General features: G+C 43.9%; 1 protein-coding gene across 1 annotated transcript in view; it reads right to left on the minus strand.

Moving 5' to 3' along the window:
- Positions 1–25,901, minus strand: part of LOC311236008 (zinc finger MIZ domain-containing protein 1-like) — a 167,215-nt gene that overhangs the window by 33,259 nt on the left and 108,055 nt on the right. Inside the window, exons 3-4 of the mRNA XM_084323577.1 lie at positions 24,594–24,707; positions 21,136–21,241 (exon numbers count right to left, since the gene is read on the minus strand). Coding sequence (XP_084179703.1) covers positions 21,136–21,241; positions 24,594–24,707 — 220 coding nt within the window. The remainder of the gene's footprint in view (positions 1–21,135; positions 21,242–24,593; positions 24,708–25,901) is intronic.

Genomic DNA, 25,901 nt, shown 5'->3' on the forward strand with positions numbered 1-25,901 from the left:
ATTACATTTCTTCAAAATAAATCCATTCGGCGTGAACTAAAATACTAACTGGAACATTCGATTTGAGGCAACAATAACAAGCTGATCTCATGCAAATTTCAACACCACCGATATTTGTTGGTCACGGTTATACAGTAACCAACCTTTGGAGAAGTAGGTCAGTGTTTTAAGAGATAATCTTTCCTGGCATGTACTGCAAATCTCTTCCATTAAAAACAGGGCATGCCACTCAGTGTGCCTGGAAAACAAGTAGGTGGAGATCCAGAGCATTTTCAGCCACCTATTGAGAGTTAATTCCTTGTGCATTAAATCCAAGAAATCCCCCCCCCCCCCCCCCCCCAACCAAAACGCAATCTTCCGTCTGGTTAAAGAAACAAGGCAACGGCAACATTATCTTCTATCCCTGCATGGCTAGACGAGAAGATAAGATACCAATTTCATCTCTGTGCGTTCAGTAGAAAGCTATCCGGCTGCAAGCTAGCCTATCTTAGCACAATTTAATGGAAGCGGACATGGATCAGCTAACCTAGTGTTGGCCAAAAACACCTCCCCCGATAATTTGAAGCTAGGCTAGCTAATCCGTATCCACTTCTGTTCATAGCCTTGTGCTAAGCTAGGCTAGCTTGCAGCCGGATAGCTTTCTACTGAATGCACAGAGAGGAAATTGGTAGCCATCTTCTTATTATGTTCTTCCCATAATGTTGGGTGTCTCCTAATGCGTGTCTTTCCCTCCCTGCAACTGGAAGCTGATTGGAGGCAAAACTCCCTCCAAATATGCATCTTGGCATCTTTACATCTTAAATCCAGAGGCCACGATCTGGCAACGAGGCACTGCAGTAATGTGCAGGTGTCTACCAACAAGTTGAACAGCCATCCATGGAGGGTGGGGAAAACATATTTTACCTACGGACCGTTGTTAATAGAAACATGAACAAATCCTTTCCACTGCCGCAAACAAATGGAGACAGGGAAATTGTTTCAGAGTGTAATCAGAAAGAGCTTAAACGCAATAATCAGGACAAAGCGAATGTCAAACACATGCATGACGCCCCCCCCACCCCCCCCCCCCCGACTGAAGCTTTGTTTGCCAACAACATAACATTGTCTCCTGAATGTCAGGCATGTTACTATACACAGCCTGACAGCACCGCAGTGCGGAGTGTGTGTTTAAGTGTGTGAAGCCTCTGTAACCAGATTATCACATGGGCTGACCTGGGGAGAAGCTGCTTACATCAACCAGACTGTATCCCAGAGCAACAGGCTGCTATTAACCAAGCCCAGCCTTAAGCCCTCGTCCACAATGATACTAATTAGGCATGGAGCAGATGCGCCCGGACTAGTGCCCACCTCGGGGGGGCGCCGGGCGGATCCGGCGGTGGCACGGAGGCGCACGCTGGTGGCTGAGTCACCTGTGACCTTTTCACAGTGGGCATGGGGTCGACGACGCCCTCCTTTTTTTTTAGTAGTGCAGCAAAAACACAGGCCGGAGGAGCAGGGGAAGGATCTTGGCGCCCCCCCCCCCCTAGGCTCATTAGAGTCATCCATATGTGCAAGCAGCCCTGGATTACAATAATACACATCCCCCATGATATCCACTCTGCCCAAATAGAAACAATGACACTTAACCCGTTCACTGCCGCACTACCAAACGGTTAACCCTTTCACTGCGACAATACACATAAGGTTAACCCTTTCACTGCCACACAACAGCAGGTTAACCCTACGGTCGGTAGTGTGATAGTAAAGGGTTAACCTTCTGTAGTGTGGTAGTGAAAGGGTTAATATTAGCTTGGTTCCCACTGACTATATCCATAGAATCAGTTAATTTCTTCTGCTGTAGGTTGAATGAACACCGGGGAAAAAAAAGAGTATATGTAATGTGACAAAAGCAAAATTATATATATATAAAATAAAATAAATTATAATACAAATAAAATAAAAACAAATCATGCGTCATAAAACTCCAACAGACAACAGAGTAGCAGCCAATGGAGCCCATATCACTTTTTCTTTTTAAATGACCAACCAAAAAGCACATACCCCATACACCACATATCATTCCATGTACAGAATGTCTACACGCTCCTATGTTGGGATGTAAAAGACAAAATTATAATTATAATAAAATGAAGACTGTGATGAAGATGGGTGCATCCAGCCGATGTGTATGACTTTGTGGTACAGAGTACGTTGACATACAGCGAGTACCTGAGTCAGTCTGACATCTCCTGCAGGTGGTGGTTTCTGTAGGGTTACAATTTAACATTTTACTACGGTCGGTAATGCAACACGGACAACATTTCTGTGGTATCCTGGCAAATTGTGAGTGAGGACACATACAAGTACATATTTGAATCATGGATTATTTCCTCGTTCTAAACCAAGGTCTTTAGAAAATCAGGTCTAGACATCGACGATGAAACAATAGCGTTTCCTCGACAACCGTGACAACAATATGGACATTTAGCGACCACTGGTGGCAGAATTCACATGAATTAAACTTTTAGAACGCCCTCTCTAAGCCCGAGGAGTTGTCTACCTCGATGACTAAACCTTTGTAATATAGAAACCTTGGTTCCAACACCCCAAATCTGTACGGTGATTCGATGATTTGACACTTAGGCTTCCCCCCTGATTGGCTCCATCACTTAGCACAATTAACGGAGCATCCAATCAAAAACCGTTCCCGATGAGAGTGGTATGATGACCGTGGATGGACATGGCCATCAGATAGTGAGCAGAGACACAGGAGTTCCCCCGAGAGCTGAGTTTGTTGTTAATGGGCTGGGCTTAACATTGTCCGATGCCGTCGAATGTAATCTCTCATAACCACCACAGTCTCATTTTCTGCTCTTCCTCTCAAGTGCCACTCAACCGACAGCCACTTACTGTCCCCCTCTCTCTCTCGCACCTAACTCACTCTCCTCTAGATCTGCACTGTGAAGTGCTCTCCTCTCCTCTCTCCTGGTACCGAGCCCACCCCTTACAAAAGGGAGCATATGTACGATTAATTTGCATCTACGGGGCCGAGTGATCAAATTAAGATCAATTAATTTCCCACCCACTGAACGCCGCCACCGGGCCTGGTTGTTTTGCAGAGGTTACCAAAAAAAAAGACAGCGCACGGAAGTAGTGCTGTCACTTTCATGTTCCCCTCCTACGGTACGACGACAAGATGCCATCTGGGAGGGAGAACAACATTTCTGTTTCGAATAGTGGGCTGAGCTGATGGGGACAAAATAACACGTTGCCATTATTTGAGCAGATACAGCGATTGCAGTTTTAAAGTTCTAGTCTTAAAGGGATATTTCACTTTAGTAGAACAATCAGCAGTCTTACCTCTATGTAAAGTAATCTACAAGTAAGCGAGTGACCACCGCTGTCCGCTGTCAACGCTACCATTCCTCCCAGGTGTCAGGCTCCTCATTCACTTCCATTCATTTTGAGAACCAAGTCTAAATATCATACTTCTGAATTATAAACTAACAATACAGCAATATTATTCCATGTAATAAATGTGTCTGCATCAAAGGTACTTGTTTTTTTTAGCTAATGTTTCATTTTTCAAATGATTAAGTATAGGAACTATTTCTCACTTCAAGTGTAATTTGACCAACTGTCAACTTTTCACAGAATCTTTAGAATCTGTCTTCCAGCAAGAACATTCGATACAAGGCAAAGGTACACAGCACACTTGTCCAGACGGAACCAATCTTTTTAGTTTTCATGTAAAAAACATTTCAAAAAGGTTTTCCGTAAACACGAAATTGTCTCAAGAAATATGTGCGTCCAAAAGAAACCACTGAAAATGCTGTAACGCCGCCACAAATGTACAAAATAAACGTCTTTCCTGTTTTAGACTTCGCTCTTTTATTTTTAAACCCCCCGACCGGAAGTGTTATTGTTGTTATCGCTAGTGGAACAACTTGTGTCGTCCGGTTCTGTGTTTTTGAGCTAACGCTAGTTTCCAAAGGAGAGGAGAGAAACACTGCGGCTCACATGCGCTGCTCTCTGGCGAAAACACGTTGCCTACAGTGGCGGCGGAGGAAGGCGAGCACAGAAAGACTGAAAATGCTGTAACGCTGCCACAAATGTACAAAATAAACATCTTTCAATAGCTTCAGTGTTTTAGACTTCGCTCTTTTATTTTTAATCCCCTCGACCGGAAGTATTATTGTTCTTGTGTCGTCCAGTTCTGTGTTTTTGAGCTAAGGCTAATACAAATGTTGAGATTGTTGGTGAACAAGCGACTAACTGCAGCTATGTTGTATCATGTTTCTTTTTAGTTGGCTGAGTTTGCGCATGCGGATTAAGGGAGAGGTGGGCTATTGCGTCATTGGTTCAGGAAAGATGCGTACTGGCCTGTAAAGACGGGAACGCAATGGTGGCGTCTTCACATTTGTTCACTCTGGGACCCGTTTTCAGAAAATAGCGTATTCAGGCTCCCAGAACGCGGTTCCGTGTGGACAAAACGTGCATACGATAAAATACTTTGGCGGATACACCCAAAATCATCACCGTCTGGACAAGGCCTGACATACAACAAATTGTCCAATCTGCTTTTATTTTTCTGGTAATAAATGTGTAAACACACATCAAATGCCAAAACAAACACCTACCTTTGACTCAGAATTGTCTGTTTTATTGAAATCTGTACAGCAGTAGTTTGTTTTTACTTCACATGTAAGATATTTAGACATGGTCCTCAAAATGTATGGAGGTGAATGAGGAACCTGACACCATGGGAGGAATGGTGGTGTTGAGAGCAGACAACAGGGACAACAGTGGTCACTGGCCACTAGTTTACTTGTAGATTACTTCCCATAGAGGTAAGAGTTCTGAAACTTGACACGTTCTATTAAAGTGAAATATCCCTTTAAATTGAAACTGTATGCACAGGCCAATATGCTGGCATGAAAATGTTATATGTGTACAGACAATGTGAAAATAAGTCTGTTCAGAGCCTATTATACTCCGTTTTATACTGCACACCTACTGATGTCAAACAAAGTGATACAAGGTTGAAGGTACTCCTCTGGTTTGTGGAAACCTTGGAATCAATGCCTTTATGTATTTTAATCTATGTTGTTGGCCTTGTTTCTTTTGTTATTGTATTTTTGTTGTTGTTTTGTATATGTGTAATATGGACCTTGAGTCTGGAATAAAGTCTTCATCATCATCATTAAGAATCTACAATTCCTTTTCACGTTGTTTAAATCTCTCTCTACGTTACTGACCAATATGGATACTGCATTCTTTCACTTTGCAATAGCAGTATGAATTCGATAAAGGCCTACTTGTCAGCCCTAGTTTGGGTGAGCAGGAGATAAGTCTTCCTATAGTCTGGATCTCTCTCAGTAAAGCCACATGGAGGAAGGAAAGGGCCTCTGGTGTACTGTAAAAACAAAGCAATGATTTATCTTGCATGCTGATAACTGTTGTGTTGATTTGATGGGGGGGGGGCGGGCTTTAGGGAGCTAAATCTGAGGAGTTGCTCCACAGGGAGGAGTGTGATTCCACAACTTGTACACATCTCTGATATTGCAGAACGAGAGGCTCGTTGAGAATCGACACCGAAACTGCTAATGAATGGTTGGAACGGCACACGGCGGCGGTATGGAACAGTCCGACATCTCCCTGCTCGCCGGCGTCGCCGTGTCGGTGCTTGTCTCGGCACGTCGGGAACGCTCCCACAGACACACATGGTGAGAGGAAAATCCCAAAAGCAGCAATTATTTAAGATATATTAGCGGTTTGGAATTTGATTTCAGCAAAAAAAAAATATAAAAACGTTATCGGTGGAGTGAGAGAGTAAATGATAACAGAAAGCATGGGAGGAGCTAAATCAACGTGTGAGAAATAAACAGCCTTTATCTCGAGTGCATTCGAGACGGGAGGGATGTTACAGATAATGACAGCGGGTACACATTTCCCCGAATGGCCCAATTTCTCAATCAACTTTTTGTGACCATGTCCCCTAATTCGAGCCATTGAGTAGTTTTAAATTTTTTATTATTATCTTTCCCCCCCCTCCTTTTTTCCGATTTTTCTCCCATCCCACTGTTAGTCGTTATGCCAATTCCCAATCCTCTTCCTGGTCGTTGCGCACCCCCCCCCCCTACTGTTGGTCCGGGAGGCCGGAGACTGTCACATGCTTTCCTCCGACACATGTGCAGCCAGCCAGCAGCCAGCCTGGCAGCGCAGATTCTCACTGGGAGAGTGTAACGTGTGGAAGGTCACACTACCTCCCTCCAGATCCTACCCTCGCTGTGCAGGCGCCCCGACCGAACTGTAGGGGTCGCTGTCCACAACGCCCAGGACCCACCCATCAGCTTTCCCACCCCTAACACTGCCAATTGTGTTAGTGTGAACGACCAGCCAAGCTGATTCGAACCCAGCGTCTCCAGCGTTGGTGGCGAGCGCCTTGCCCACTACACCACCTAGCCGCCCCCGTTGAGTAGTTGTTAATGTTTTTAGTTTCATGAGAGCGTCTCCGTGAGGCCAGATGACTCTGAACACCACAGGCCTCCTTGCTATACAAATATATTGTCAAGTTGGGTGGACATCGGATCAGGAGATACACTCATATGAGTATTGAACGTTTGGCCTGATGGTGGCGCTATAGGAAAGCCCATGGGGTGGGTCACCAAAATCAATAGGCTTTTTCCTCTTGAGTCATTAATCTGCACCACAAATTTTTTTAATATATTGGAATGCAAGCTATTGGAGTTATCACGTTTACAAGTAGGATATGAATATTTGGCCTGATGGTGGCGCTAGAGAAAAGATTATGGGGTCACCAAAATCAATAGGCTTCTTCCGCTATGGGTCATGAATGTGCACCACAAATTTGAAAAGAGTCGAATGAAATCTATTTGAGTTATTGTATTCACATTAAAACCCTAATATCCCCGACACACGTCGTTCTGGGATAATAATTACTTAAAACAACAAACACTCATTCATTCGGTCTTATGTTGGTGGCTCAGATACCGCCAGACACTACTACGGAGCAAACCTTGAATGCAAAACCTGTTGCTGCTCGTAGAAACCACCCATGTGGACCTTGTGTTGTTAAGAAAACGATTGAGTCATCAAAAGCGTTGAATCACTCTCCCTAGATCTGACACCGTCAAGGTCCCACGGTATTTTTTTCTTAGTGAAGTCGGCAGGTTTAGCCACTGTGTGTGTGTGTGTGTGTGTGTGTGTGTGTGTGTGTGTGTGTGGCGCCCGCTCGGGTAAAGCAAAGTGAAGTGTGCTAAACTGCCCGAGAGTCTGCCGGAAAAAACGTCGCCTCAAGTAGGTCAGCCTGACTCGCGAGGAGATAATCAAGGCCATTTTGACCCCTTCTGTGTGAGCGGTAAGTGGGTCAAATGCAGCAGTCAGCTGTTGCAACTCTATCATGCGGGGAGTGCTGCAAGGCACTAGTCATACTGTCAAACTCCATTCCATTAGTTTAAGGCATGGCAGGGAGCCCACACACCCACCCACCCACCCACCATTGAGAAAAAGAAGATCAACCTCTATCAACCCCCCCCCCCCCCCCCCCCCCCGCAGTGTTGCTTCCAGCTGCAGAACCACCTTCCCTCTCGTCAGCGAATACACCCCCCTGTACAAACACCACCCGCTTCTACTGCCGTCTCCTCCTGTTTGACAGCAGCTCGCGGCTTCACAGTACTCGTCCTGAGCACAGGAGCAAAGACCCCCCCGCCACCCCCACCCACCCCCACCCCATTGCCTAAAAAACGCCACCCGTATTTCAACCAGACTTAACTCCACACCAAATGTCCCTGCCTGCCTGTCCGTCTTATTGCTCACTCTTCACTGCACAGGGAAAAAAGAGAGGAGCTGCTCTGTCTAGAAACATTTCGGAGCAGGGATCTGCGATGGCAGAACACAGGCGATACAGGGCAGCCTCTGCACCACTGAAAGCCAGCAGCTATTTGCAAGCTTTCTCCCTGTATGTGTGTCTCTCTATACCTCCCACCCTCCTCTCCTCTCTAACGCCCCCCCCCCCCCCCCCCCCCCTCCCCTCTTCCCCTCAGTGTCTCAGGGCAGCAGCCTCTCTGTTTTCCTCTCTCCTCTCTGCGTGTCCAGCGACTGACTGCACAATACACATCAATTATTCCTGGCTGCTCTCTCCCGTTTCGCAGGCAAAACCAATCACAGATGGAGTCGTTGCTAATGGGGCTGTAGCTCTGCCACCGGCTCCTTTGCACTCAGGCAAATACCCCAGAGAGACAATGAGAATGAACCAGGGCTAAGCTGGAGGAAACAGGAGACAAACTTCATACAGCAAACTAACAGCTTGAAGGAGGAGGACACACATTTGGATCAGAGAGAGAGAGAGAGAGAGAGAGAGAGGAAGAGAGAGAGAGAGAGAAGAGAGAGAGAGAGAGAGAGAGAGAGAGAGAGAGAGAGAGAGAGAGAGAGAGAGAGAGAGAGAGAGAGAGAGAGAGAAAGTAAAGCTTGTCACAAATAATTCAAGAAAATAAGGAACCGGCTTCTGTAGCACAAAGGGTTAAAGTGAGAGAGAGAGAGTGGGGGGAGAGGGGAGGGAGAGAGATGTGTGGGGCGGGTGTGTGTGGGTGGAGGGTGTCAGTGAGAGGTAGAGAGGGGAAAAGAGAGAGAGAGAGAGAGAGAGAGAGAGAGAGAGAGAGAGAGAGAGAGAGAGAGAGAGAGAACCAAATGCTTATCTCCTCACCTCGGACGTATGCAGCTGTTATTGATGTATCTTCTCTTCTGTCTAGTGATCCATTGCTTGCTCTCCCAATATACACATCACACAGAAGCGGCCACAGCCACTTCGCCAGAAGGAGAGAGAGAGAGGGAGAAAAAAAAAAAAAGAAAAAAAAAACGCAGGCAGCTCACATTTCAAACTTGCAAGGGGGGTGGTGCCTAATGTGCCAGACAGCCTGTATCTTGGCCCCCGTCCAGAGCAACGAGTAAAAAGAAGCCTCAATCAATTCATTTAAAGCAAACATTTTTTGTGTTACAAGGGGAGGGGAAAGCGCTACAAGTCGTCCCTTGGAAAAGCGGGGGACTGGGATGCGCCGGTCGGGTACATTAGGCGGTGATTTTTACCTCCCCTTGTCCCTGTGCATACTGTCGACTTAATCCATCAAACTAGTCATTGTAATTAAGGGCCATGGAGGACTGGGAGGGGGGGAGGAGGCTTCCTGATGCGCAGAGGCTGGTATCAGGGCTGTCTGAGAGGGGAGGGGCAAATTAAACCACATTTGTCTTCCAGCACCAGAGTAGTAAGCCCTAGATAAATAATTACACAACCATAAAACGTGCGAATGGTAGGGACACCACCTGAGGCGCTTGACATTTAAACCCGGGCGCCTCACCGTTTTTCATCCGCAAAACATAAACACCCCCGCTCTCTCCCAGCAAGTCAAATTAAGAGAGACAAATTATTTTCGGGCTAAACACTGTAATGAGAGTTTAATTTGAGACACGAGATACCCGCAGTTTAAATTAATTGTAAATTGTGTAAACATCCTCCAGTACGGAAGCCGAAATAGAGTAGAGATGCTACCGTAACTGGGCCTCTGTATGCTAACACAATAATCAACAGGAGGGGGGGAGACAGACAGACACTCAGACAGGCTAAACATCCCTTATCGCCAGGCTCCCCTGTATTTGCTTGCCTGGCATTTACTATCAGCTCTGCCGCACACGGGTGAGTTACAGCCCTATACCCCACTAGAAGGTAAAGTATCTATCATGGTCGCCTTGAACTCTCTGCTCTTTCTCATATGGCGTAAAAGATACAGACGTTGTCCAAACGGGAGACAGGACAGATTTATAGTCCCTCCGACGCATGCCTCCCTACAATTGGACACACTCGCTCACTTCCAAAAGTGGGAGACAGGAGTCTCTGTGGGAAATAATCTAAGTAGGTTTTTGAAAGACTTAACGTTGTGTGAAGCGCGCTGCACAGCGTTTATTATTATAATTTCTTTTTAAGGAGAATTCACCTAATTATTCCTTAGCCTTGTGGACGGTTCTGTGGATAGGCGAACGTGTACCACTCCTTCCTATAGCTAGAAAACCAGAGAGAGTAAAGCCTCGAATCCGCCATGTCACTTGGATGTAAGAGCCGGGGTCTCTCGAAAGATAGCGAGCGAGACACTTGACATGGGGGCCATCAAATGTTTGTGTGATGAGCTCTTACACCCAAATTAAGTTTAAATTATGGTTCAGACCCTGTTACCAATACTAGAATATAAACCTAATTTGGGTGCGATAACTCAACTTAAAGGAACATATGGGCCGATTTACATGTTTTGGCCTTAAATAGTTTCAAAATATCAGTAATTTCTGAAAATAATTTCAAAAAAAAAAAAAACGTTTTGGAAAATAGCTCTTTATTTGATTATCATAAAAAAGTGTTTTCTATACAGAGATATCGACATCGGCCAGAACAGAAACATTAATATTGGTTATCGGTATCGGCCACAATTTTCACATCTGTGCATCACTAGTCTTATATACTGTATGAAAAACATGGTTCTGAAATCAAATCATCTTCAAAGGTCTGTTATGAGAACCCATAACTACCGCTGACATTCAAACCCAAGGCAAGGCCACCAACAATGTTTTTAGACGTCCATGTAATTTTCTATTTAGGAAAAGCTGCTGCTAAACTATCAGTTTATGCACAGCAGGAGTACAGAGAGAGAGAGGTCTGGTGGGGAAAGCTCTGGGAAGAGAGAGATTATACCCTTAAAGGCCTGTGTGCATCTGACCGCTAGATTGTGTGTAGAATCTAAGACTTTTCCTTAGCTCGATGACAACATGTCTTCAGTGAAAAAAATCCCAGACTCTACATGGTAGAAGACACTGACAGAGGACTACATTTTGGGGAGCAGAGTCTTGATATACTGGTACAGGGCAAAAAACAAGTCTTGATACCTTCATAATAGTGTATTCTCCACACTGCATGGGGCGATTTTGTATGAAAAGTATATCTGGAAATAGTTTTCTACCGGTTTTGGTGACAGTAGGCCCCAATGTCTATTGCTTAATTGTCAGGGTTCACTCTTGTACAAAGAGGCGAAAACATGCAACATTCCGTCCCAAACCAGCTCCTCTGATTCATGCTTGGGCTGGTTGAAAACCACTTCTGAAGTCACACCCTAAACCTCAAAACAAACTAGAAAAGTGTGCTTGGTAGAGAGCAAATCTCCACCAGGCCGCAACCACAGTGTTTCTTCTCTCTCTCTCACAGAGCAAACAAAGACGCTATAATTAGGGATGGGTATCGTTAGGATTTTATCGATACTACTACTCTTATCGATACTGCTTAGCGGTTCGGTACTTTATCGATACTCTTATCGGTTCTTTTTGATTTAGCAAAATAATTTTTTTTTTTATTAAGAACAGAATCGACATTGCTTTATTATTATTTTATATAACTATATTACTGCACATGGCAACTTTCTTTGATCAATTAATACAAGCAGTCAGATAAATTAACTATTTTGGGACTTTCTATTTTATTTAGAAAGTTCTTAAAGGGGAACTATTTTACTATTTCTTTCACTATTTGGGCACTTTTACACAATTCCTGTGAGTCTATGGAACACCTCTGTAATATATATATTTTTTTTATTCATTGTTTTGTATTTCTAATCAAGTCCTCAAAAACAGCATTTTTCCTGGGCTCCTAAACCACTGCGCCACGGCCCCGCCGCCTGAACATTAACATGCAGCGGTGTCTTTCTGACATCACATATCGCGCACATTTTCAAATGACTCAGTTCAGTGAGGGTGAATATTGTGAGAGGAGAATTGGAAGAATGCGCCAATATGAGAATTTTGAGACATAGATCATAGCTAGGAAACAATGCTAAACACTCAAAAAGGCAATTTATAAGATAGTTCCCCTTTAAATCAGAATGTCCCACCCAATACCCAGCTGTTAAAAACGGTTCAATACTCCATGTTATTAGTAGAGGCTGTGTGTCTTGGTGCGCTCCGGGTTCTGTTTACGGTTTGCGTTTTGAGCGTGTAAGCTTGCCGTAGCGATGATGTCACGCTCTAACGTCAACACAGGAAGAGTTTTAACACACGGTGGTGGAAGCTGGATGCTGATATAAAGAAACAAATAACCAATAAATATGAAGTTATATTTGAACCTCTGTTGTCAAGCCGTGTCAATATAACCCACCCCCGTTTCTCACGAATGGAACTGGTGTCGTGGAGTCCGCTTTGAGCGTTTTCCAGGGTTAGCGGCTAACGCTAAGCTAACGCTAGTTAGCTTAGCCTATTTATTACTAGTTAGCAGCTAACATTGCTCGCATCAATTATATTGCATGTCATTGATCTACCGGTCGATCACGGCCGACTGGTTGGGCACCACTGGTCTATAGAAATAAATGCATTCGAATAAAGAAACCAATGTATAGTAGACATAGCAATGGCAAAAAAAGTTGAGTGTGAGTAATAATGGCTCGCTGTGGCTCGCTTCTCGTGCAGAGACAGAGAGAGGAGAGATCGTTCGCAATGTTTAAATTCCTTAAAAAAAAAAACTCATAATAATAATAATTTCTAGAGTATCGATGGCAGTACCGATAACGTCGGAGCTTATCAATACCCCGGTCTTTTCTAATATAGTACCGGTTCCCGTTTAGAACCGGGGTCCGGGGGGCACTCCTAGCTATAATACTATATATTATAAACTATAATATTTTACAAATGCAGAGACCATCCATTACCATTCATTCTAATGACCGGTAATCCAAACTCACTCGCACAACATACTAGGCCTGTCCCCGACTAAGAATGAATGAATTATTTTATTTAGAATGTTTACACATACAAATAAATAAACATAAATAGTTTTTTGATTTTTTTTTTTTTTTACAAATAAACAAACGAAAAGGATAGGTTTGAAGCCGAAGGCTTATAGAGCAACCTACCCCTAATTAAAAAACAAATAAAAAAAAGTTAAAGTTTTCAAAATATAACAAACAAACAAAATAAATCTACAAAAAACGATCCAGAAAAGAACAAAAAAAGTTAAAGTTTGCAAGATAAAAACAAACAAAAAAAATCAACAATCAACAAAAAACGTTCCCGAAGAGAACATAAGCCAACATAGGAAAATCAAAACTTAATCTGCAATACCCGAGTATCATGGTAGGGTAAAACAGATTGTAGGTTAAATTTGACTATACGATTCTAGAACCCTGTTTTTAAACATCTTTTTAAACTTAAAAATACTCCTGCTGTTTTTTATTTCATCCGGTATATTGTTCCAGAGTTTCACTCCTTTAACTGACACAGACATACTTTTAAGTGTGGTTCGAGCTCTAGGCTGTTTCAAATTGAGTGTCCTTCTTAAATTATACGTCACCTCTTGTTCTTTAAACAAAATTTGTAAGTTACATGGCAGTTGATAACTTCTTGCTTTAAAAACTATCTCTGCTGTTTTAAGGTCAACTAAGTCAAGGAACTTTAATGCCCTTAGTTCAAAAAACAGTGTGTTTGTAGGATGGAGATAACTAACATTGTTTACTGTAAAATGATAATAGGATTCAGATTCGTTTCGTATGTGTTTCCCCAAGTTTCTATACAGTAAGGATTTGTATAGTCGACTTTGATTGACCAAAATTTGCCGATAATCGACTGGTAGTTGACTACCCCCTGAATGCAAAAAAATTTGTGCTGTCAATAGATAAAAAAACGTTTACTAATTAATCTCACAATTTTCTGTAATTAATCTAGATTAATCTAGATTAAAAATAGCATTTTTCTACTTAAGACCGAAGCTTGTAACAGATATTCACTTGAGTAAAATCATGGAATTAATGTAAAATCAACACAAAGAAAGTATATTTAGATTCAAAGACTATTTTAATCGCTTTCTTTGAATACAGTTTCTCTCCTGTGAAATACAAATGTTCAACAAAACCATCAACATTGACTCAGCTAGACCTCTTTCTTATATCTGCGGCGCTAAAATTGAAGATTTTTCACTCCATAGATTAATCTAGATTCATTTATTTTAATGCTTTAAATAATTTAAATGAATCTCCAAAATTAAAGCATTCATTTCGACAGCCCTAAAAAAACAAATAATAATAATAATATATATATTTCTTTATCTACATCAGGGGTTCCCAAACTTTTCAGGCCGCGACCCCCAAATAACGGTGTCAGAGAGCCGCGACCCCCACTATTATAGGAGTTTTTTTTAAATGGAAATGTAGGTTGAAACATGCACACGTTCAAACGCACACACACTAATAATCCTTGCCCCACAATGGTGGAATGAACTACCCACCCCAGTTAGGACAGCCGAAACACATCCAATCTTTCGCCGTCGACTAAAGACGCACTTCTTCAACCATTATCTGAATTAAAAAAAAAAAAAAAAAAAAAAAAATATATATATATATATATATATATATATATATATATATATATATATATATATATATATATATATATCTAACCCTAACTAACCATACTGTCATGCACTTGTCCTAATAAACTAACCTACACTGTAGCACTCAACACTTTGATGAACATTGTTACTCAGCTGATAGAGTTGTGCACTTCCTGATGGCTTGTTGTACAGAACTTGTAAGTCGCTTTGGATAAAAGCGTCAGCTAAATGACTAAATGTAAATGTAATAAGCATTGGAGGCTTTTAACCAGGGCCGGACTGGGGAAATCATTCAGGCCAGGAAATATAGTGCAAAATATAGCCCCAGTCAGGCCACTTTTTAAGCAGGGGGTCTGGGGGTCCCCCACCAGGACATTTCTTCTTACAAAGACTTCATTTCCTGCATTCTGGTGCAGGATTTTTTTTATTTGTACCCTTTAAATGCCAGTGTTTGTGATGGCATCACAAATTATTGTTAAAAAACAGGCTAGCATATGTATGATTAGCAACAACACTGATTTTGATGGATTTTCAGTTTTTTTGTAATGTCAGATTGAAAATAATACAATCTTTTATTCAACTTCAGCCCTGATCATAACACCACATATTAATTTTAACCCTTTAAATGCCAGTGTGTGTGATGGCATATATTTGCAATATATCAAATGCAAAGTAGATTTTTCTGGGGGGATTATTACAGGCTAGCATGTGTCAATGATTAGCAACAACAGTTTTTTGTAAGGGTCCCGCCTCCACCAATCACATGCGGCTCCCTTTGTGTGTGTATGTGAGAGCAAGAGAGAGAGAGAGAGAGAGAGATAGTTCTCCAACTTGTGTGAGTTGCAGTGATCTCCTGGTTGTTTCCCACCTAGGTTATCTAACTATTGCGCTGCTGCAACTAGAAACACTGTCCTGGCCTGCTTCTAAGTTCAGTGGCCTGACTGCATAAAAAAAGAAAAAAAAAACCTATATATTTTTTTAATCATCTGGCGACCCCCCCCCCCCCCCCCCCCCCCCTCCGCGGCGACCCCCCGACTTTGGGAACCCCTGATCTACATCAGACTAGCGGTGCAGGCAGAGGGCTGTGTGGTTGGAGTACACAGGCTACATCAGACTAGCGGTGCAGGCAGAAGGCTGTGTGGTTGGAGTACACATGCTACATCAGATGAACGGTGCTCTCGTTAATTTGGTCGATTAACTTTTTTGTTTACAAGTTAGATTCAGAAGTCATGCTGACCAGTGTTGTGTATGGTCGAGTGAGAGTAGCAATGGTGATATTGGTAACAATTTTGTCATTCTGAGTCAGGAAAAGCACATTGAGAGTAACTGCAAAAGCACATTGAGAGTAACTGCAAAACGTATTAAGCCATGACTGTGCAGTAAAAGGTAGCCTCGTCTGCACTGACTTCCCTGTGGTGGTAAGCTCACAAAATCAATGGACACTGGAAAACAAACCCTTAACTCAGAAATGCAAGATATACCTGCCATTTAAATTTGTTTACAAACTATGTTGACTAAAACTAAGATATTTGACAGTCACATTTGGACATAGCAATCTGTGTGATACAAAAAAGGGAAAAAACCTTAGACTAGAGCGACAGAGTGAGAATTGTAGCCCAACTAATTAGCGGTTGAATAGTTGGGTTTACTGGTGCATTTGTTACATGGAAGAATGGTCATAAGAAAGAGGGGGAAAAAAAGTCCCACCAGTCCCCCCCCCCCCTCTTATAAATTGGTGCCTTCTTTCAATCTTTAGAATTGAGGAATTCCGAGTGCTTGTCGGAGCGCGAGCAATTTGGAATGTGCCACTTTGACCCACATAGAGGGAGAATTGTGATTAAGCATTTTGTCTAAACACTTGTAACCAGACTGAACCAATATTCCTGCCAGAGGGGTGGGCTGGCCCCTAGTTAAACGTGTGTATGACACTGATGAAATGGATCCTACATGGTTTGTAATGTATCCCGGTGACTGTGCGAGAGAGGCCTTGGTGTATTTATCCAACAGAAAACAAGTGATCCTCTTGCTTTGACAGTGGCAGAGCTCCACGTACGGCTTTGCCCTGTGGTAAAACAGTCCCAAGTAATCACAGATTAATAGAGCAGGCTAATCCCACTCACAAAGAGGTCACAACTGGTAACACAGACCAACCCCCCCCCCCCATGCACTCCCCTTGTATTGTGGGCCACCTGCAAAAAGGCTAGAGCACTAAAGACTAGCCTAGCCCACTAACTGCATCCTATTAAGGTGATCAGTCGTACGTCCATTCATTCATACGATAGTCAGCAGTCCTTCCCATTCGCCACCCAACCAACATATTGTATATGTTAGAACCAAAACCCAGTGGTGGAAAGTATTATTATTAAGTACTGTACTTAAGTACAATTTTTAACTACTTGTACTTTATGTGAGTATTTTCATTTTAGGGAACCATATACTTTTATTCCACTACATTTCAAAGGAGATATTGTACTTTTTACTCCACTACATTTATCTGAACCCATCAGTTACTAGTTACTTTGAAAAAAAATATTTTGCATTGAAAACATGGCAAAAATGTATGAATATTATGTACTTTCACATTTGAAGCCTGTCAACAACTTCAAGAGGACGTAATCAGAGCAGCATAACTGGACCACATACCACTTTAACATAACCTATAGAGGTCAATGGTCGAGGCTTGAATGCTCCCAAGCACTGTAATACACAAATGTCATGTAGAATGTGTACTTTTACTTTAGATACTTAAGTACATTCAATAGCAAATACTTCTCTACTTTTACTTAAGTACAATTTTACCAGAGTACTCATTTATCTGGGTATTTCTACTTTTACTTAAGTAAAGGAACTGTGTACTTCTTCCACCACTGCCAAAACCCAGCTGGGTATGACCACGAAATTATGATAAACACAATCTACCTTCTTTTATTAACCTCCCCATGATCTCTAATTTGCGTAAACAGCTATAGAAACATATCCCATACATGTATATGTGAAGGTGGCCCGGTGGCGGCTTTGTCAAGGTGAGGAACAATTGACCCGAGGGAAGCAACAGTTGTGATTGGAGGATCAAGAGAAGAGAGCGGGGGTTTGAGATGAGGTCAAGCCTCCAGATGCAATTCAATAACACGTTTTCCTCTGGAGAAATTCGTACAGACAGCGGTGCTATCATTAAGGTCAAGGTGTTACTTTATTTTTCTACCTTTGCACCGCTAAGCTTATTCTTTGCGATAAAAGAGAAAAAGTCAAATAAATAAATAAAAACAAGCCTTAAACTAATAGGAGGAGGTTTTGTGATGAATTGATTTGTCATACACACACAAACCGCTTCGTGTGGATTGTTGATGGCGAACATTGATTTCCCACGGCTGAAATTAGTTTTCCTCTCTCCTCAGCACAATTTCCCTCAATTTTCTCCCTTGTTCGGGGGCCGAGGAATTTTTAGATGACGTAAAGAGAAAATGTAATAGCTGATCACCACACGGCGCGCGTCAAAGCCAAGGCCTCGCCGGGTACAGCGTACAGTGGGGCCTAGTTAACCCTTTCACTGCCACACAACAGCAGGTTAACCCTTTCACTGTGACAATACACAGAAGGTTAACCCTTTCACTGCGACACAACAGCAGGTTAACACTTTCACACTACAGAAGTTTAACCCTTTACTATCACACTACTGACGGGTAACCCTTTACTATCACACTACCGACGGTTACCGGTCGGTAGTGTGATAGTAAAGGGTTAACCTTCTGTAGTGTGGCAGTGAAAGGGTTAAATACGGGACACTAAATCTTATTTACTTCTGATTAGTATGATTACTTCATTCCCCTGACCTAATGTTCTCTGTGCCAGTCAGGCCTCTGTTCTTCTAGGACCAGATCGCTAGCGTCTCTCTCTCTCTCTCCCACTCTCTCTCCCACTTAGAATGGAGCGCGCCCAATGACCCAGAGTACAAGAAAACATCATGTTACCGGGCAGACTAAGGGTTATGAAAACAAGACTTGGCCTCGAATGCTCCCTGCACACTCAGCACCCTGTTCCCTTAATTGACTAAACCCAGTGACGACTCCTAAGGGTTCGCGCTGCACAAGTCCCCCGTATCGCCCGAGTTCAGGAACAATACATCTCCAATTAAGCAATGACATTACAAGAAGGGAGTGCCATGTCGTGGGCTATTGGCACCGGTATTATAATACATTTTACGACATCTCCATTTAGAAAGATTGCTGTGCAACAATGGCAGGCCATCATAGGGGTGATAAGAGCAGAGCGTTTTGGAAGCTGCGTTCTGCTCCGAGCAGCCGCCTATGCAAACCCTCATTGAGCGTCAGCTTGGATCACATCCAGGAAACCTGGCAGACCGGGCTAAACTAATTATTGTTAAAACAACATTATGCAAAGAACACTGTATTCAATAAAAAATATATAAAAGGAAAACCAACTCCTCTACATCCCCCTACATCCACCATCACCTGATCCCACCAACTCTCTCGCCCCCCCCCCCCCCCCCCCCCCTCCCTCTCTCTACTACATTCCAGAGTTGATTTGTTCTCCGCTAGGTTTGGAGGCGCGTCCAAAAGCCTCAATGGCAGACACTGTCTCTGGTGTTGGCTGGCCGACCTGTTGCCGCCATCCTGGCCCTGTCATGTGATTCACACTCCCTCTCTCTGTCGCCGGGGCAACGGCCCTGTTGGATGTCTGGGAGCCGGGTCTACCCCTGGGGGCCCTATGTGAGTGCTGTTTAAGAGCCGTCTCCCTGGCTGCCAGTGAGGTCTCTCTCTCTCTGCCTTAACAACCTCCTGGTTTGGGGGCCTCCACTAAACCCGCTCGTACAAAGTTAGACTAATGTGCCTCTGCAGTGGTTTCCAACCTCTCTTTCGCTCTCTCTCCCCCTATCTCTCTCCCTTCCTCCCTTTATATGGAATTGTGTTAGTCTCTCAACTCAACCATTCAAAATATTTATGAGTATACATAATTGACCATGAAATGTAGTTTGGGATGCTGTCTGGACAGACTGCATTGCTGTTTTTTTTTGCAAATGACTGCTGTCGCAGGAAGTCATTCAGACAGAGAGAGTCAGTGGGCAATCTTATCTAAACCCATAAAGCGGAGTCTGCATGAGATTTGATATGGAATTAACCGGAATTAGATCATTTCGGCAGTGTAAGTTAATTGGAGACAAAGAAAATAATCTTTCTCCCGTGGCTGGCATGGGAGTGATATTATATCATTTGAAGCCTCATACAATCATTACAAAAAACCACGGCAAAAATCAAAGAGGCAAAAAGAGTGAAATATTCAAACAGTAACGTTTATGTGCGTGTGTACGAGTGTATTTCATGTGCAGTAGCCTAAGACAGGAAAGTGCAGTGGCCAATCGCACATCAGTTTCCCCTCAACCCAAGACAGATGGAAACCACAAATCAAACATTGTTCAAGGACCACAAAATATTCCACTGTAACCGTAGCTATCTGCAGAGCTGCTGACAGGCTATACGTCTTCATTCCCATCATGCTTCATCGTGCCCCCCCCCCCCCCCCACGCACACACACACAGACCCCAGCTCAATTACAATGTTTGTCGGTTGACATCCGTCTGCAGTAAATACTCCATCACTACGGGCCATACGGAGTATTACGTGAACATAAAATTAGAGATACTCGTAGGTTTATCATCACCGAGATGGGATCTTTTTTTAGGTATCTTTGTGGAATGACAGAGCAGACGAGAGGAATTTTAGGCTTTTAGTTCTGTGTGATACTGTGTGCTTTCCAGGTGTCGTTAAACTTTACGGTTAAAGGAACACACCAACTTAGCTTATTTGCCATCTACCCTGGAGTTAGACGAGCAGATACATACCCTTTTCTTCTCTGTGCATGCATTAGGCTTAGGGAACAGCCGCACCGTTAGCCTAGCTTAGCGTCATTCACTGGAAGTAGATGTGCCAGTGTAGCCTAGTTCCCAACAGTCACTCCAAATACAACTCAAAAACGTTCCTGTAAACATGGAAACATGAAATCACTGCGCCCAGACAGCAGTGGTTCGGCAAAAAAGAATTCAGAGTATATATCTGCTTAGAAAACGGAGTGTATTTGGAGTGACTGTTGGGAACTAGGCTACACTGGCACACCTACTTCCAGTGAATGACGCTAAGCTAGGCTAGCGGTGCAGCTGTTCCCTAAGCCTAATGCACGCACAGAGAATAACATTTATCTGCTTGTCTAACTCCAGGGTAGATGGCAAATAAGCTAATTTCCCAAAAAGTTGGCGGTGAGGACATGACGGAAAGGGTTAAGCGTCCGTGCCAATGTAAAGAGGACAATACTAGACGAGAATGAGCAGATTAATTGATTACTAAACGGCAAACGCTGTAAAAGATTAATATTTGGTGTTAATTGTAGGTAATTCATGTTATGCATAAACCCCACCCCCTACTGATAAGTACCTATTGTCCAGCTACTATACTGACTCTTTGCTTGAGAAAGATGCAAAAAAATATATAATAATAACTTTATCAATTTAGTTATTATACTAAACGCGAGGCTCAACACAAACTTTGCTGGGATGGTTCAGACGTAGTCACACACAGTCTATCGACAATGAGTTATGTAATGACATCATGAGATATATACGACCGGCAATTCAGACAGATCATTTCTTTTCACTGTTGTAGACACTGCATGGCCAGATGGACCGAGACAGAAGCACATGTGCTAAAAGACTCTGCTCTTACCCGCTGATTTCGGAGTGAACTTGTCCCTGTTGGCAGCGCAAACGGCCAGGAGCCGATAACCCAGGTCCAAGTCGTAGCCCTGCTGCGCGGCTACGCGGCTCACAACCTGCACATAACAACCAGAACCGGTGAGCGCAGAGTGTTAAAAAAATATATAATAATAATTTTATCAGGGCTATGATTTGATTATTGAACAATTCTCAATGCATCTTACTGGACCTTGTTTAGTTTTATTTTAACATTAGTTCAATGTTCTCTCAGAACAGGCCTTTGTTTGTGTACAGTAGCTGTGTCTCTTCCAACATGGCTGCCTGTATCCATAGGTAACCACTTTCAAAAGAAAATGCCTAATTTCTGTGCAGTGGTAGAGTAGGTAAAACACTGGAAAAGCACAATATTACTGTCCCAGTGGGACTTGTTTACAAGATCCAGTAATAAAAGACATTTAATTATCAACACATACATACAGTAGCAACAACCATTATCTTCCAACATGTAGGAGAAATGGACTTTTATTGTTACACTTCATGAGTAAATTTTTTAAATTTGTTTTACTTACTATTTGCTTCAGTTAGGTTTAAATTAGCATACAATACAGCAAAAAAAACTACAAAGAAATTCCATCATTCAATTCTGCACATCGATGCAGAATCGCCAACAGCTAAAATAACACGATTATTACATGGAAATGATTATTTCTCCCGTCCCTTGTAATACAGTACAATACAATACAGTAATACGACCACAGTCACATCATAGTCATTCAGGTCAGGGTTGACATTAACAGACATTTTAGAACATATCTGGCATCATGATAATGTCTCTTGTCCACAAACAGTAATGAGGGATATGCAATTTAGCAAGTTTGTAAATGGACTATTTTATCAGTCTACAAAATGCTACACCTGTTAGTTGACTAAGACACACCAGGGACAGGACATCCACAATAGTAGAGTATTCATTAGAGGAGGGTGAATATTATTCTCTTTTTCCGTTTCCCCCGATAGTAGCACCGTGTGAAACTGGAGAAGGTACACGCTGACGGAAAGTAAACAAATATTTTTTACCAGGACAACGATTAAAAGGCAAACCTTTTTTACGTCCACATTGAGGAGATCCGGTACTACCGTCAAGCGGTGTTTTCTAGGCAGAAATGTGTCCTCTGAGGCCAGGGGTGCAGCAGCGATGCCCACTGGGAGGAAGTATTAAGTGAAACCTCAGCATGCCACAGGGGAGGGCCTTGTAAATCAGCCTTAAGTGGCACACGTTGCTTTGATTTACCATCGCCATTATCTGCTCAAAGAGCCCCCCCCTTCCCCCCCTGGATCCTTTTGACCCAGAAGGACACATTACGGCCTGGTGTCGCTAAACGCCAGGCTTCTCCTCTAGGGGACCTCTCTCTCGTGCAACACCCACCCGTTCCCGCTGTTACACCCAGACGTTCTGATACGAGCCCCCGAGGTGCTACAGCTGAACACTGTTCCCCTCGGCACCGTGTCATTATCGTCTGTGTAAGTATAGCCTTAGACGGGACCCCCCCCCACCCCCCACCCCCCCAAGAGAAAACAAGCGTGCACCGCGCCGCATCTCTGGGACTTTATTTAGAGTGAACTCCCATTAAGAAGAATATATACGAGAGTTGGAGTTGTCTAATTAGAATCTAAACATTGCCTGGGACATCTCCCTAAATGGTAATTCCGAGTCGAAAATGTCAAGAAACGGCTAGTTCTAATTCCGGCGCCTTAATTGCACGCCGGTCAAATGGAATTTTGCTGTGGTTTTTTTTATAGCGTAAGGCAAACGTGCGCCTTCCTACACGGAGTAGTCGTCCTAGTCGTTACGACGCGAATCCGACTCTGTAGTGGGTCAGCGCTCTGGATATATACGGAGTCAGTGACAGTATATTCACTATATACTCTCCGTCTGTACTGGATAGTGAAACACAGCACAAAGTATTTACAGTGAGTACACCACTGTGAGCCGGGGCAGGTACAGGAAGTGGTCATTTCACGACCACATCAGAACCCCCGCGTTCCTTCCTGCACGGGCAGCTCAGAGTAAGAGTCTACAAAACCTGTAGAAACCAAATGAAACGGACAGTTTCCTTGAGTAGGAGCCGCCGGGAAAAAGCCTTGCGATTTTTTTTCACCGCAAGAAACAAATTAAATCTGCGAAATAGGAGGGAAAAGCACCACCTGCTGCTGCGCATTAAAGCAATAATACAAACAATCAGCCGAGCGGCGAGATCCTTCACAGTGGCTTTTACTACAGTGCTACAGTGCAAATCCCTGGTTCGCCTTTTAACATGGCAGCGCGCCTCCTCCGCCGGGTTGTAAATTGTGCCCCTGGAGAGAGTGGCTATATGTATCTCTCGCCCTGCCGCTGGAGGCACCGTGAATATCAACACGCGTTAACGCTGCCGCGCGGCTCCAAGGTGACACGTGAGTGACACGCCGCGCGGCGGGCCCATCTTCATTCTAATTGACTGGAGGGTGGGGGAGGGGTGGGTTGAGATGAACTTTCCGCTAGACGGTGCAGTAATTCTTCCATAGGGGTAATGGAGGGTGACAGGTCTCCTAAATGCGTTGGCTTAGGATGATTCAGGGATCGCTCAGTGTACATGTCACCTACACGAGGGCTCATTCGGGTTACAGGGCCCGGCGTCCAAACCCGTAGACAAACTGCGCCCCACGCCGTGTCGGAGAGCGATGTCGACCTCCAAGCGAGTCACCGCACTGTATTATGAGATTTGAGCCATGCTTTTGTTTACTTTAAATGGTAAATGGTGCATTTATATAGTGCTTTTATCCAAAGCGCTTTACATTTTGTTCCTCACATTCACCCGTTCACTCACACACCGATGGCGGAGGCGAGTGCCAACCTGCTCATCGGGAGTAATTAGGGGTCTTGCTCAAGGACACTTCGACAAGCTGCCCGGGAGGAGCAAGAATAGAACCGGGAACTTTCCGACTACCAGACGACTGCTCTACCTCCCGAGCCACAGTCCCCCCACTTCAGAGGCTATACAATATTTATTTTTATTTTATATATATATATACATACACACAAATGCCATGGGATACAAACTATTCAATTAATCAAGTCCAACCAACAGCCCCATGGCATTTAAACAGGAGGAATTAAAGGCTTTGGAGCCTATTTTCTTTCAGAACAACGATTGTCCCTGCGGTTTGAGCACATACAGCTGTACCAATCCTTTTACCGTGTCCAAGACCTATTCTGCAGTACAGTAAGCCAAGTCGATGAAAAAGGTGAATACATTTCAATATTTCAAAAGCCTCCTTATTTCCCAGTGACCCCAGTGAAGACCGGTGGTGTTTTCACATCCCTCTGGGAGACCGAGACCAGAGCGCCGGTAGTTTTTTACCAGCCCTTCACCACTCTTGAACCCCCGAGTGTGACACGGCGGAGGGGAGGGGGGGGGCGGGGTCTCTTACCGTTAGACATCCCATCAGGCTTTGCTCAAAGGGCCGCTGGAAGGCCCGAGGGTCGCCACACCAGTCTAGCAGCTCCGTTGCTGCCGTTTGGAAATTGGCTGGGTTTTGTAAGTGCTGGAGGGCAGAGAGAGAGAGAGAGAGAGAGAGAGAAGAGAGAGAGAGAGAGAGAGAGAGAGAGAGAGAGAGAGAGAGAGAGAGAGAGAGAGAGAGAGAGAGAGAGAGAGAGAGAGACACGGCAACACGTAGGCTTCAATCACACTCAGAGGTCAACATGGACAGTTCGTAGTGTGATGTCGGGTGTTTTTTGCGAGGTTTATGATGAATTGGCATCATAAAATACATTTTTACTGTTTTCTGTAAATTGAAGAGGCTTGTTATGGTGGTTACGGTTATGGTGAACCAGGCGGGGCAGACCGATAAACACAGTAAAAAAAAATGTAAATTTAAAAGCGCCATGGGTGGCGAATAAATAGGCAGACATTTTTTACAACCAAATTTCACGACACTCGCTGCCAGGAAATAGCACCGGAGGATTTTACTTACACATCAAAGATGGCGCCCCGGCGTGGGTTAAAAGCGTTAATGCGGTGGATTGAAGGGTATGTCCCCCATTCCGCACGCAGACACAATCACGCTTCCACTCTGCTCCGCCTGGCTCTTTGTAGCGCCGCCTTCCCATTGAGTGCCATAAATCTCCCTGTACGGCCGCCTCACTGGCTCCGGAGGCCCTCGTTTCACCGCTGCGGCCCTGAGCCGCACGGTGTGACTTTATCTCGACAGCGTCTCCTTGACCTTCAGGCTCCCTTTATATATGGCACTCATTCTCCCCCCGCTGGATCCAGCGGCCCCCCCGCTCCCTAATCCTCGTTGTCTCCCCCGCTGTGCAGGAGCCACCGACAAAAGGGGAAATAAGAGCTTGGACAACTTCGTGGGCAACTAGGGGTTGTTGTTGCTAGATCACACGACGCTGTCAGTCTTCAATCTTCCCTTTTAAATGATCGCATAGAGAGAGAGAGAGAGAGAGAGAGAGAGAGAGAGAGAGAGAGAGAGAGGAGAGAGAGGAGAGAGAGGAGAGAGAGAGAGAGAGAGAGAAATACGATGTACGACTGCACTCTGAGGCAATTTGTTGCCTTTGGAGAGATTATGCACAAAAGCCCCTTTATAGTGCACTTGTACAAATCAGAAACAAATGGACTTCCACTCCACGGCATCAAAGGTAAATGGAGTGCTTTGTCATCTTAAAGTGAATGGTGGGTTTTCTATCGTGTCTTGTGTGCTTTTGATTCCCACGGACAGAGGAGGAGGAGG

This window comes from Notolepis coatsorum (assembly GCF_963971535.1).
Source record: "Notolepis coatsorum genome assembly, chromosome: 10".
In the NCBI taxonomy this organism is placed as follows: Eukaryota; Metazoa; Chordata; class Actinopteri; order Aulopiformes; family Paralepididae; genus Notolepis; species Notolepis coatsorum.